Source organism: Salmo salar, unplaced genomic scaffold, assembly GCF_965601325.2.
Source record: "Salmo salar unplaced genomic scaffold, fSalSal1 ptg000960l, whole genome shotgun sequence".
Lineage (NCBI taxonomy): Eukaryota > Metazoa > Chordata > Actinopteri > Salmoniformes > Salmonidae > Salmo > Salmo salar.
The window spans coordinates 73,043-85,956 of NW_027675570.1; the positions used below are offsets into that span (position 1 = coordinate 73,043).

At 42.5% G+C, this 12,914-nt stretch overlaps 1 protein-coding gene across 1 annotated transcript; it reads right to left on the minus strand.

Moving 5' to 3' along the window:
* Nucleotides 1–737: 737 nt before the first annotated feature.
* Nucleotides 738–11,423, minus strand: LOC145877351 (uncharacterized). The gene is made up of 3 exons (XM_082972667.1): nucleotides 11,420–11,423; nucleotides 11,042–11,305; nucleotides 738–2,399 (listed from the first exon to the last, which is right to left on the minus strand). Exons 1-3 carry the CDS (start codon nucleotides 11,421–11,423, stop codon nucleotides 1,009–1,011), a joined length of 1,659 nt encoding a protein of 552 aa, XP_082828793.1. The 3' UTR covers nucleotides 738–1,008.
* Between the last annotated feature and the right edge of the window lie 1,491 nt (nucleotides 11,424–12,914).

Below are 12,914 nucleotides of genomic sequence, written 5' to 3' on the forward strand. Positions count from 1 at the left end.
TCAAGAGGAAACTCCTGCAATATCCGTAGTAACTTTCCACCTCACTGCAGAGCTTCTCTCTCTTTTCAGGGTTCACTAGATAGGCATGTTGTTGGATCGGGGCCCAGTCCCCAATGTCATGTTCTAGTACATTTGGGTTGGCACATCTAAGAATGAACCCTGATATTTTAAAAGCAGGGCAACAATGTCAATATAATTGTACCAAAAATTGTCAGTTGGTTGCATGAATAAATATCATCAATAAATCGATTACTAAATCTGATCATGAAATGTAAATATGAAATATTTGGTTGCATAGTCATATTTTCAATGTCTTTTCAATGACATGTTGCTAGATGGGATATCCCCAATGTCAAAACACAGTTTTAACGTGTCCTAATCAATAACCAATATGCAGAAACAGTTTGGGATATATTGAAAACCTAAACATAAAATGTGCTATATACACAAACATCTGCCACAATAAACACAACACATGGAAATGGGAGATATCTGTTACCTCACTGGTTAGAGGACAACCTGCAGAAGACAGTCAGCTACATTTTGGAGTGATGCATTTAAATGTAGGGGTCGCTAAACAAAGGAACACAACACTTATTTGTCATAACTCATCGATATCATGTTAAAATCATTTGTGTGACAGGAGGGAGATGAAGTTGCACGTCCTGTTAAAACGAACAGCTCAAAAAGCACACGGAATCTGGGAATAATGTGTACATCCCTGGTTAGAGGACAATTTGTAGAAAACAGCTAGCTACATTTTGAAGTGTTGCATTTTGATTCAAGTGCGTCACCAACATGGTAAGTGTAACACAGCTCTTTTTTTGTTAGTCACTTTTTGTTAAATCACATAAATAGTACTCTTCCATTTCTGAGCCTGGATTTTCCCCCTGAAACTAAAATCAATAGAACAGGGGGCAAATATTTAGGGTTCTACATTGTGACATCATTAAAATACTCCTACTACAATGTTTAAACATTCTACATTGTGACATTATTTCATTGATATCATGAAACAACTCCTTCATGTTTCTTCTGATGTTTAATCAGAGATCTGTTATCAGAGTATCTCTTCCCACATTGATCACAGCTAGGAGATTTCTCTCCTGTGTGTGTTCTCTGATGTGATACTAGGCTGGTTAGCCAAGAAAATCTTGTCCCACATTGACTACAGCTATATTGTTTCTCTCCTGTGTGTGTTCTCTGGTGTATAGTGAGATAGCTAGACGTAGAAAAACTCTTCCCACATTGAGTACAGCTATAAGGTTTCTCTCCTGTGTGTGTTCTCTGGTGTATAGTGAGATAGCTAGACGTAGAAAAACTCTTCCCACATTGAGTACAGCTATATGGTTTCTCTCCTGTATGAGTTCTCTGGTGTTTAGTGAGATAGCTAGACGTAGAAAAACTCTTCCCACATTGAGTACAGCTATATGGTTTCTCTCCTGTGTGTGTTCTCTGGTGTATAGTGAGATAGCTAGACGTAGAAAAACTCTTCCCACATTGAGTACAGCTATAAGGTTTCTCTCCTGTGTGTGTTCTCTGGTGTAATATCAGGCCGTCTGACCGAGTAAAACTATTCCCACATTGATTACAGCTATAAGGTTTCTCTCCTGTGTGTGTTTTCTGGTGCTTCTTCATATTGTGTGAAGTTGAGAATATTTTTCCACAATCTGAACAGTGGAAAGATTTCTCTCCTGTGTGTGTTTTCTGGTGTAGAGTCAGAGAGCCAGATGCAGCAAAACTCTTCCCACATTGGTTACAGCTATAAGGTTTCTCTCCTGTGTGTACTCGCTGGTGTTTAGTCAGATGGCAAGATGAAATATAAGTCTTCCCACATTGATCACAGCTATAAGATTTCTCTCCTGTGTGTGTTCTCTGGTGTATTATCAGGCTGTCTGGCCGAGTAAAACTCTTCCCACATTGATTACAGCTATAAGGTTTCTCTCCTGTGTGTACTCGCTGGTGTCTACTCAGATGGCAAGATGAAATATAAGTCTTCCCACATTGATCACAGCTATAAGGTTTCTCTCCTGTGTGTGTTCTCTGGTGTGATAACAGGTTGCTTGACTGAGTAAAACTCTTACCACATTGATCACAGCTGTACGGTTTCTCTCCAGTGTGAATTCTCAGGTGTACTTTTAGTGCTTTTAAACTTGAGTAACTCTTCCCACAATCAAAACAGTGGTGAGATTTCTCTCCTGTGTGTGTTCGCTGGTGTATTTTAAGTTCTGATGAAGATTTGCAATGTTTTCCACAGTCAGAGCAGCAGATAGATTTCTTCCCTGTGGGTCTCTGCTGGTGTTTCTTGAGGTGATAGAATCTGGACAGACTCTTCTCTGACTCGTCAGCATCATGATGTTGAGGCTCCCCAGAGGATCCATGATAGTCACGTCTCTCTCCTGTGTGAACAAGTCAGACAGATAGTTAAAGGCTCACAACAGCAGAAATCCACTGAAAAAGGTGATGCCAACAGCGTAGCCATGATAGTGTACAACAATTGACGTCTGTAATGAATGTTAAAATGACTTGACAATTGTCTTAAGACAGTCAAGTGAGCAACAATAGTCATATTTAGTCTTGTTTTCACATTAGTAGTAACTAGAAATAAGTAAAAGGTGTTGAACTCCTAAGCAGTGTGCCAGGCCACTTTTGTTCTCAAATATAGGCACCTTTCTGTGTTTGCTAAAATTGCGACAAGGGCGATGCGCACACAATTTGATTGCAGAAACACCTCCCTGCTAATGCAGAAACCGCTAGTTATGGATGTAGTATATCTGCCTGGAGCAAAAATGGTGAGCAAGTGGCCTAAGCTGTGCCATTAGAGATTCTGGGTTCGAGTCCAAGCTCTGTTGCAGCCGGCCGCGACCGGGAGGCCCATGGGGCGACGCACAATTGGCCCAGCGTCGTCCGGGTTAGGGGAGGGTTTGGCCGGCAGGGATATCCTTGTCTCATCGCGCACTAGCGACTCATGTGTCGGGCCGGGCGCAGTGCACACTGACCAGGTCGCCAGGTGTACGGTGTTTCCTCCGACACATTGGTGCTGCTGGCTTCCGGGTTGGATGGGCATTGTGTCAAGAAGCAGCGCGGCTAGGTTGGGTTGTGTTTCGGAGGACGCATGGCTCTCGACCTTCGCCTCTCCAGAGTCCGTATGGGAGTTGCAGCGATGAGACAAGACTATGTACCAATTGGGGAGAAAAAAGGGGTGAAAAAAAAAATATATTTAACAAATGGTGAGCAAAGATTAGTTTTCACAATGTATTCTGAATATTACAGCACTAGATCAGGAGTGTTACTCAAGGAAACTCACATTAAGCTCTGTGTCTATTCACTAATTCACCACCGTGGGGGAAACTCAGGGGAGTTCTCATAGGCTGACAGCAAAAATAGCCTCCATTTCCAGGTTGATTATGATTATTATTATTATCATTTGACACTACTTTGGATTATAATTGTAAGGCTCGTTTGAATGTCCTGATTTAATATAATATTTGTGTTATTGTCAAATGTACTACTTTATATTTAAAAACGACTTCAACCAGTAAAATGCTCATTGGCTAGTTTTCCATCAGCCTGACATCAGCCTGACAATGAGGTTTTGTCCACTAAGTGTATGCCAAAATGGTCTATAATCTCACCTAACAATAACATAGACCTACTGTAGGACCCATAACTTCACCTAACAACAACATAGACCTAGGACTATAAATCATTTAATATTTTAGGTGAAACAAGGAGACTAAAATGTCTTTGTCATGACAATTCATAACCTGATCACCAGATAATTTTGTGAATAATCCCACTAGGCTACTCTGTAATGTGTTGTCATTCTAAATGTCCTGAATAAAGGAAAATAGCTCTGTGTGTTGTACAATAGCCTATCCATCAAGGAACAGTTCTCTACACATTATGAGCTAAGTATCTCCGTTTCCAAACGGACTAACGAGACCCTACTGTAAATCAAGTAGACAATAACACATTATAAATATCGATTTGTTTGGGATGTTGGATCCAACGTGGAGCACGGCATAACTGTCTTTACCGGTGTAATGAATGAAGAACTACGTTTGACTGGCATGCAGAAAATGATTTCCTGGATCAGCTGATGATAGTTGAACATGTGACTGTAACTAAACAGCTACAGTATTAAGTATTATGTGTAATTATTGAAGAACCGCATTAATGACAGTATCCATTTGGGAGTTGTCAATAAAGTTAAGGTGACTCTCGGTTAGAACCATTGGATTTAGTAAACTGAAATGATTTAGGATTTCTGTGCCCATGAAAACTGTTTTCCCAGCGTAACATAAGGAGACACTAAATGTTACGTAGTTAGAGAGCATTTCGGAGATCTGAATATACAAAACAACTGTCCGACAGCAAGATCCAGTATTTAAGTTAAAGTTCATAATATGACAAGCATAACGTTATGACTATAACTACTGTTCCCTGAAGGAGGGAAACTAGGTACAACATACTATTAAATCCACACGTTATGACTATAACTACTGTTCCCTGAAGGAGGGAAACTAGGTACAACATACTATTAAATCCACTGGCTTACTGGTGTTCTTCCATGCCGTCCATGGGAGGGGTGCGTCACTTGAGTGGGTTGAGTCACTGACGTTGTCTTCCTGTCTGGGTTGGCGCCCCCCCTTGGGCTGTGCCGTGGCGGAGATCTTTGTGGGCTATACTCGGCCTTGTCCCGGGATGGTATGTTGGTGGTTGGAGATATCCCTCTAGTGGTGTGGAGGCTGCGCTTTGGCAAAGTGGGTGGGGTAATATCCTACCTGTTTGGCCCTGTCCGGGGGTTTCATCAGATGGGGCCACAGTGTCTCCTGACCCCTCCTGTCTCAGCCTCCAGTATTTATGCTGCAGTAGTTTATGTGTTGGGGGGCTAGGGTCAGTCTGTCACATCTGGAGTATTTCTCTTGTCTTTTCCGGTGTCCTGTGTGAATTTAAATATGCTCTCTCTAATTCTCGGAGGACCTGAGCCCTAGGACCATGCCTCAGGACTACCTGGCTTGATGACTCCTTGCTGTCCCCAGTTCACCTGGCCGTGCTGCTGCTCCAGTTCAAACTATTCTGCCTGCAGCTATGGAACCCTGACCTGTTCACCGGAGGTGCTACCTGTCAAAGACCTGTTGTTTTCAACACTCTAGAGAGCAGGAGCGGTAGAGATACTCTCAAAGATCGGCTATGAAAAAGCCAACTGACACTTACTCTTGTGTTACTGACTTGTTGCACCCTCGACAACTACTATGATTATTATTATTTGACCATGCTGGTCATTTATGAACATTTGAACATCTTGGCCATGTGCTGTTATAATCTCCACCCGGCACAGCCAGAAGAGGACTGGCCACCCCTCATAGCCTGGTTCCTCTCTAGGTTTCTTCCTAGGTTTTGGCCTTTCTCTGGAGTTTTTGCTAGCCACCGTGCTTCTACACCTGCATTGCTTGCTGTTTGAGGTTTTAGGCTGGGTTTCTGTACAGCACTTTGTGATATCAGCTGATGTAAGAAATACATTTGATTTGATTTGTGACTATAATTACTGTTCCCTGAAGGAGGGAAACTAGGTACAACATACTATTAAATCCACACCTCGCTGGAAGCCCCGCATTCCACAGGTGATGAGCGTGAGACTCGGATATATTCCTTAACCTGTTAGGGCTAGGGGGCAGTATTGACACGGCTGGATAAAAAACATACCCGATTTAATCTGGTTACCACTCCTACCCAGTAACTAGAATATGCATATACTTATTACATATGGATAGAAAACACCCTAAATTTTCTAAAACTGTTTGAATGGTGTCTGTGAGTATAACAGAACTCAAATGGCAGGTCAAAACCTGAGAGATTCCTTTACAGGAAGTGGCCTGTCTGACCATTTGTTGAACTTCTTTTCCATCTCTATCATTTACTAAGGATCTCTGCTCTAACGTGACACTTCCCACGTCTTCCATAGGCTCTCAGAGCCCGGGAAAAAACAGAATGTCGTCATTCCAGCCCCAGGCTGAAACACATTATCGCCTTTCTCAAGTGGCCGATCAAGGGACACTGGGCTTATGCGCGTGACCCGACCGCCCCCGCCTTTGGGATTTTTTCCTCTGTTTGCCGAAAAGGAGATTCCCTGTCGGAATATTATCGCTTTTCTACGAGAAAAATGGCGTAAAAATTGATTTTAAACAGCGGTTGACATGCTTCGAAGTACGGTAATGGAATATTTAGAATTTTATTGTCACGAATTGCGCCATGCGCGCGACACTTCTTTACTATTTCGGATAGTGTCTGGAACGCACGAACAAAACGCCGCTATTCGGATATAACGATGGATTATTTTGGACCAAACCAACATTTGTTATTGAAGTAGCAGTCCTGGGTGTGCATTCTGACGAAGACAACAAAAGGTAATCAAACTTTTATAATAGTAAATATGATTATGGTGAGTGCTAAACTTGCCGGGTGTCTAAATAGCGAGCCCGTGATGCCTGGGCTATGTACTTAGAATATTGCAAAATGTGCTTTCACCAAAAAGCTATTTTAAAATCGGACATATCGAGTGCATAGAGGAGGTCTGTATCTATAATTATTAAAATAATTGTTATGCTTTTTGTGAACGTTTATCGTGAGTAATTTAGTAAAATGTTAGCGAATTCCCCGGAAGTTTGCGGGGGGTATGCTAGTTCTGAACGTCACATGCTAATGTAAAAAGCTGGTTTTTGATATAAATATGAACTTGATTGAACAAAACATGCATGTATTGTATAACATAATGTCCTAGGGTTGTCATCTGATGACGATCATCAAAGGTGAGTGCTGCATTTAGCTGTCTTCTGGGTTTTGGTGACATTATATGCTGGCTTGAAAAATGGGTGTCTGATTATTTCTGGCTTGGTACTCTGCTGACATAATCTAATGTTTTGCTTTCGTTGTAAAGCCTTTTTGAAATCGGACAGTGTGGTTAGATTAACGAGAGTCTTGTCTTTAAATAGCTGTAAAATAGTCATATGTTTGAGAAATTGAAGTAATAGGATTTTTAAGGTTTTGAAAATCGCGCCACAGGCTGCCAGTGGCTGTTACGTAGCGTCCCACCTAGCCCATAGAGATTAAATGATTTAATCCTTAAATGTAATACCTCACTTCACCGACCCAGGAAGTGGAGGAGCCAAACAGGTGTTGTAACTCGTTCATAACTGGCACGCAGATCGGTAGAAATGGTAAGATAAATTGGCACTTCAAACGGAAATGGAAAAAGTTTGCCTATTTTACCGGAAACTTCAGGAGCATAACGTCAGAATTAACGAAGGCCAGCAGCAGGTGGGGAATTGGTTATTTTCTTCTGGTTATATTGACCTCTGGCTTCCTCAAGTAATTTGTTTGTGTTAATTATTTAATCAAATGCTTGAAGCATCAGTTCAATTCAAGTTCTGCACATACAGTTGATTTTATTAAACACATGGGGTGTGTCTATATGAACAAATACACGTCATAAAATTTCAACCAATCAATTGGTAGAAAGAATACAGTAGGTTGTATCTCTCTAGGTCATGCCAGTAGGTTACAGTAGGTTGTATCTCTCTAGGTCATGCCAGTAGGTTACAGTAGGTTGTAACGCTCTAGGTCATGCCAGTAGGTTACAGTAGGTTGTAACTCTCTAGGTCATGCCAGTAGGCTACAGTAGGTTGTATCTCTCTAGGTCATGCCAGTAGGTTACAGTAGGTTGTAACTCTCTAGGTCATGCCAGTAGGCTACAGTAGGTTGTATCTCTCTAGGTCATGCCAGTAGGTTACAGTAGGTTGAACCTCTCTAGGTCATGCCAGTAGGTTACAGTAGGTTGTATCTCTCTAGGTCATGCCAGTAGTTTACAGTAGGTTGTAACTCTCTAGGTCATGCCAGTAGGTTACAGTAGGTTGAACCTCTCTAGGTCATGCCAGTAGGTTACAGTAGGTTGTATCTCTCTAGGTCATGCCAGTAGGTTACAGTAGGTTGTATCTCTCTAGGTCATGCCAGTAGGCTACAGTAGGTTGTATCTCTCTAGGTCATGCCAGTAGGTTACAGTAGGTTGTATCTCTCTAGATCATGCCAGTAGGTTACAGTAGGTTGTAACTCTCTAGGTCATGCCAGTAGGTTACAGTAGGTTGTACCTCTCTAGGTCATGCCAGTAGGTTACAGTAGGTTGTAACTCTCTAGGTCATGCCAGTAGGTTACAGTAGGTTGTAACTCTGTAGGTCATGCCAGTAGACTACAGTAGGTTGTATCTCTCTAGGTCATGCCAGTAGGTTACAGTAGGTTGTAACTCTCTAGATCATGCCAGTAGGTTACAGTAGGTTGTACCTCTCTAGATCATGCCAGTAGGTTACAGTAGGTTGTAACTGTCTAGGTCATGCCAGTAGGTTGTATCTCTCTAGGTCATGCCAGTAGGTTGTATCTCTCTAGGTCATGCCAGTAGGTTACAGTAGGTTGTAACTCTCTAGGTCATGCCAATAGGCTACAGTAGGTTGTATCTCTGTAGGTCATGCCAGTAGGTTGTATTTCTCTAGGTCATGCCAGTAGGTTACAGTAGGTTGTATCTCTCTAGATCATGCCAGTAGGCTACAGTAGGTTGTATCTCTCTAGGTCATGCCAGTAGGCTACAGTAGGTTGTATCTCTCTAGGTCATGCCAGTAGGCTACAGTAGGTTGTATCTCTCTAGGTCATGCCAGTAGGCTACAGTAAGTTGTAACTCTCTAGGTCATGCCAGTAGGTTACAGTAGGTTGTAACTCTCTAGGTCATGCCAGTAGGTTACAGTAGGTTGTAACTCTCTAGGTCATGCCAGTAGGTTGTATCTCTCTAGGTCATGCCAGTAGGTTACAGTAGGTTGTATCTCTGTAGGTCATGCCAGTAGGCTACAGTAGGTTGTATCTCTCTAGGTCATGCCAGTAGGCTACAGTAGGTTGTATCTCTCTAGGTCATGCCAGTAGGTTACAGTAGGTTGTATCTCTCTAGGTCATGCCAGTAGGTTGTATCTCTCTAGGTCATGCCAGTAGGTTACAGTAGGTTGTAACTCTCTAGGTCATGCCAGTAGGTTACAGTAGGTTGTACCTCTCTAGGTCATGCCAGTAGGCTACAGTAGGTTGTAACTCTCTAGGTCATGCCAGTAGATACAGTAGGTTGTATCTCTCAAGGTCATGCCAGTAGGTTACAGTAGGTTGTAACTCTCTAGGTCATGCCAGTAGGTTGTAACTCTCTAGGTCATGCCAGTAGGCTCCAGTAGGTTGTATCTCTCTAGGTCATGCCAGTAGGTTACAGTAGGTTGTATCTCTCTAGGTCATGCCAGTAGGTTGTAACTCTCTAGGTCATGCCAGTAGGCTCCAGTAGGTTGTATCTCTCTAGGTCATGCCAGTAGGTTACAGTAGGTTGTATCTCTCTAGGTCATGCCAGTAGGTTGTATCTCTCTAGGTCATGCCAGTAGGTTACAGTAGGTTGTAACTCTCTAGGTCATGCCAGTAGGTTACAGTAGGTTGTACCTCTCTAGGTCATGCCAGTAGGCTACAGTAGGTTGTAACTCTCTAGGTCATGCCAGTAGGTTACAGTAGGTTGTATCTCTCAAGGTCATGCCAGTAGGTTACAGTAGGTTGTAACTCTCTAGGTCATGCCAGTAGGTTGTAACTCTCTAGGTCATGCCAGTAGGCTCCAGTAGGTTGTATCTCTCTAGGTCATGCCAGTAGGTTACAGTAGGTTGTATCTCTCTAGGTCATGCCAGTAGGTTGTAACTCTCTAGGTCATGCCAGTAGGCTCCAGTAGGTTGTATCTCTCTAGGTCATGCCAGTAGGTTACAGTAGGTTGTATCTCTCTAGGTCATGCCAGTAGGCTACAGTAGGTTGTATCTCTCTAGGTCATGCCAGTAGGTTACAGTAGGTTGTAACTCTCTAGGTCATGCCAGTAGGTTGTATCTCTCTAGGTCATGCCAGTAGGTTACAGTAGGTTGTATCTCTCTAGGTCATGCCAGTAGGTTACAGTAGGTTGTACCTCTCTAGGTCATGCCAGTAGGTTGTAACTCTCTAGGTCATGCCAGTAGGCTCCAGTAGGTTGGGTCTCTCTAGGTCATGCCAGTAGGCTACAGTATGTTGTAACTCTCTAGGTCATGCCAGTAGGTTACAGTAGGTTGTACCTCTCTAGGTCATGCCAGTAGGCTACAGTAGGTTGTATCCAAGTGGAAACAATTATCAACCCAATGTGGAAAGTGTTGAATTTGGTCAACAACAAAATGAATGGCTTATTTGCTACGTGAGGTTTACTTGATCTAACAGAAGTTTCGTAATGATTAAGTTGTTACGTGGACACGTGACATACCGACAACTTTGATAAAAACACTATAGGAGTTGTCTCCAGATTGCTATGCATATTCATGCTAGTAGCTTAGCATCTCTCTCCATTGAATACAGGTGGTTGACGACAACAACCCTCATAGAATATAAACAATAGATTACAATAATAAGATGTATCCACTAATCCAAAGACAGGATAGGTGGGAGATAGACAACCCACAGTGCAGCTTTGTGGACAACGACTCCCCTTGTCAGGACGGTGAGACATCTTGTCAGTATATCCATAATGTTTGGTGTAGCCAACCCAACTCTCACATGGCTCTATTGGGGGTCACGGTGTGTAGTAAAACATCACTACATTAAAAACACTACATGCCGTGGCCCCCCAGTCTGCGGTCAGCAGATAGACCCTCCTCAAATATATATGTTAAGTCACTTTTTGGAAACGGAACGGAGAAAACAATACTGATACATTAAAGCTTTGATTTCACACAGAAAATAACAGATACTGATACTGATACATTAAAGCTTTGATTTCACACACAGAAAATAACAGACATACAAACGCAACGCATAGCTCTGACACAGTCAATGCATTGCTTGGGGGCTTGTCTCTACGCCGTCTGATTCTAGACATATCAGTCATCATCCCAGGACCCTCCGTTGAAGAGGTATTGACGAGCCAACTCCGAATATCCAAAGTTAAAAACTAATTGAAGGTGGTACTTACTGGTGTTAATCAGATCTCCTGTCTCCTCCTCTTCATCTTTCAATGTGACAGTAATCTCTCCTTCCTTCTTCACTCCAAAAACTGCATCCTCCTCCTCCTTCACTCTGAACGTGTCTTCCTCTTCTTTTACTGTAACATCCTCCTCTTCCTCTTCCTCCTCTTCTTTTACTGTAACATCCTCCTCCTCTTTCACTCTGAACGCGTCTTCCTCTTCTTTCACTGAAACGTCTTTCTCTTCTTCTTTCACGGTAACAGCCTCACCCTCTACTTAGTTTTGTATTGAAACAGCCTCCTCTTCCTCCTCCTCTTTGACGAGAGCTTCTTTCTCCGTCCAGCAGACCTCATCTTCTTTAGCAGGAGGAGAGTAGCTTAGTGAACGCATGATCGGATACGTTAGCTAGCTAGGCTAATGCTAACTTAACCAGCCCGCTAGCTGACTAATAACAAAAACACCGTAAATATGAAATTAAATCCGGTAACTAACTAGACGACAGAAGTGGGTTTAAAACACAGTGGCTAATATACACTAAAGCATCTAAAGAGCTTTATTGTTCGGCTATTTTGTCTAGCAAGCTACCGTGGTGTCTGACTAACTGTTGCTGCTGTTGAAAGAAGCGTTCCGTCCACTACATTATACGTCACACCAACAGCATTACCTTAAATTCCCACACCGCCATCTGCTGACTGGAGTGGGTAACGCAGTTGAGTAAAATGATTATTTTATTGTCAGACAAAAAGTTAAAGTGTAGGAAGCATGAGTTTTTACTCGCCAGTGTAACAACACAGTGTGGTTAAAGACTTAGTAGCCTAGTTGTAGTCACGATATGGTTACCTATAAGTACAAACAGCTATGTTTTTGCATTATTACAAATTGATTAACTTATTTCGGGAAATCTTCTAAACTACCCACAATGCACTATTTCCCAACGTCATATGTATTATCAACTCTATGCTACCGAGTTTGTATGCCAGTGTAACGGTGTAATGAAGTTACATTTAAAAAAAAAATGTATTTAACCTTTATTTAAACAGGCAAGCCAGCTAAGGACAAATTCTTATTTACAATGACGGCCAAACCCCTGCCAAACCCTAACCCATGTTTCCTGAAGCACCTCCCACAAATTGGATTGGATTGATGGGCACTTCTTACGTATCATACGGTCAAGCTGCCCCCACAACAGCTCAATAGGGTTGAGATCCGGTGACTGTGCTGACCACTCCATTATAGACAGAATACCAGCTGAATGCTTCTTCCCTAAATGGAGCTGTGCTTTGGGTCATTGTCCTGGTGTAGGAGGAAGTTGGCTCCAATTAAGCGCCGTCCACAGGGTATGGCACGGCTTTGCAAAATGGAGTGATAGCCTTCCTTCTTCAAGATCCCTTTTCCCCTGTATAAATCTCCCACTTTACCACCACCAAAGCACCCCAGACCATCACATTGCCTCCACCATGCTTGACAGAAGGCGTCAAGCACTCCTCCAGCATCTTTTCATTTTTTCTGGAACTCACGAATGTTCTTGTTTGTGATCCGAACACCTCAAACTTAGATTCGTCTGTCCATAACACTTTTTTCCAATCTTCCTCTGCCCAATGTCTGTGTTAGTTTGCCCATCTTAATCTTTTCTTTTTTTAAACGGTCTTTACTGTTGACGTTTAGACTGGTGTTTTGCAGGTACTATTTGATAAAGCTTCCAGTTGAAAACTTGTAAGGCGTCTGTTTCTCAAATTAGACACTAATGTACTTGTCCTCTTGCTCAGTTGTGCACTGGGGCCTCCTATTCTGGTTAGCGCCAGTTTGCACTGTTCTGTGAAGGGAGTAGTACACAACATTGTACGAGATCTTCAGTTTCTTGGCAATTTCTCACATGGAATA

Bases quoted from the DNA above. Each gene is read 5' to 3' on its own strand.
- LOC145877351 (XM_082972667.1), bottom strand. The intron at 2,400-11,041 runs GTAAGTACCACC...TTGTTCACACAG, and splicing joins AGGAGATCTGATTAACACCA to GAGAGAGACGTGACTATCAT.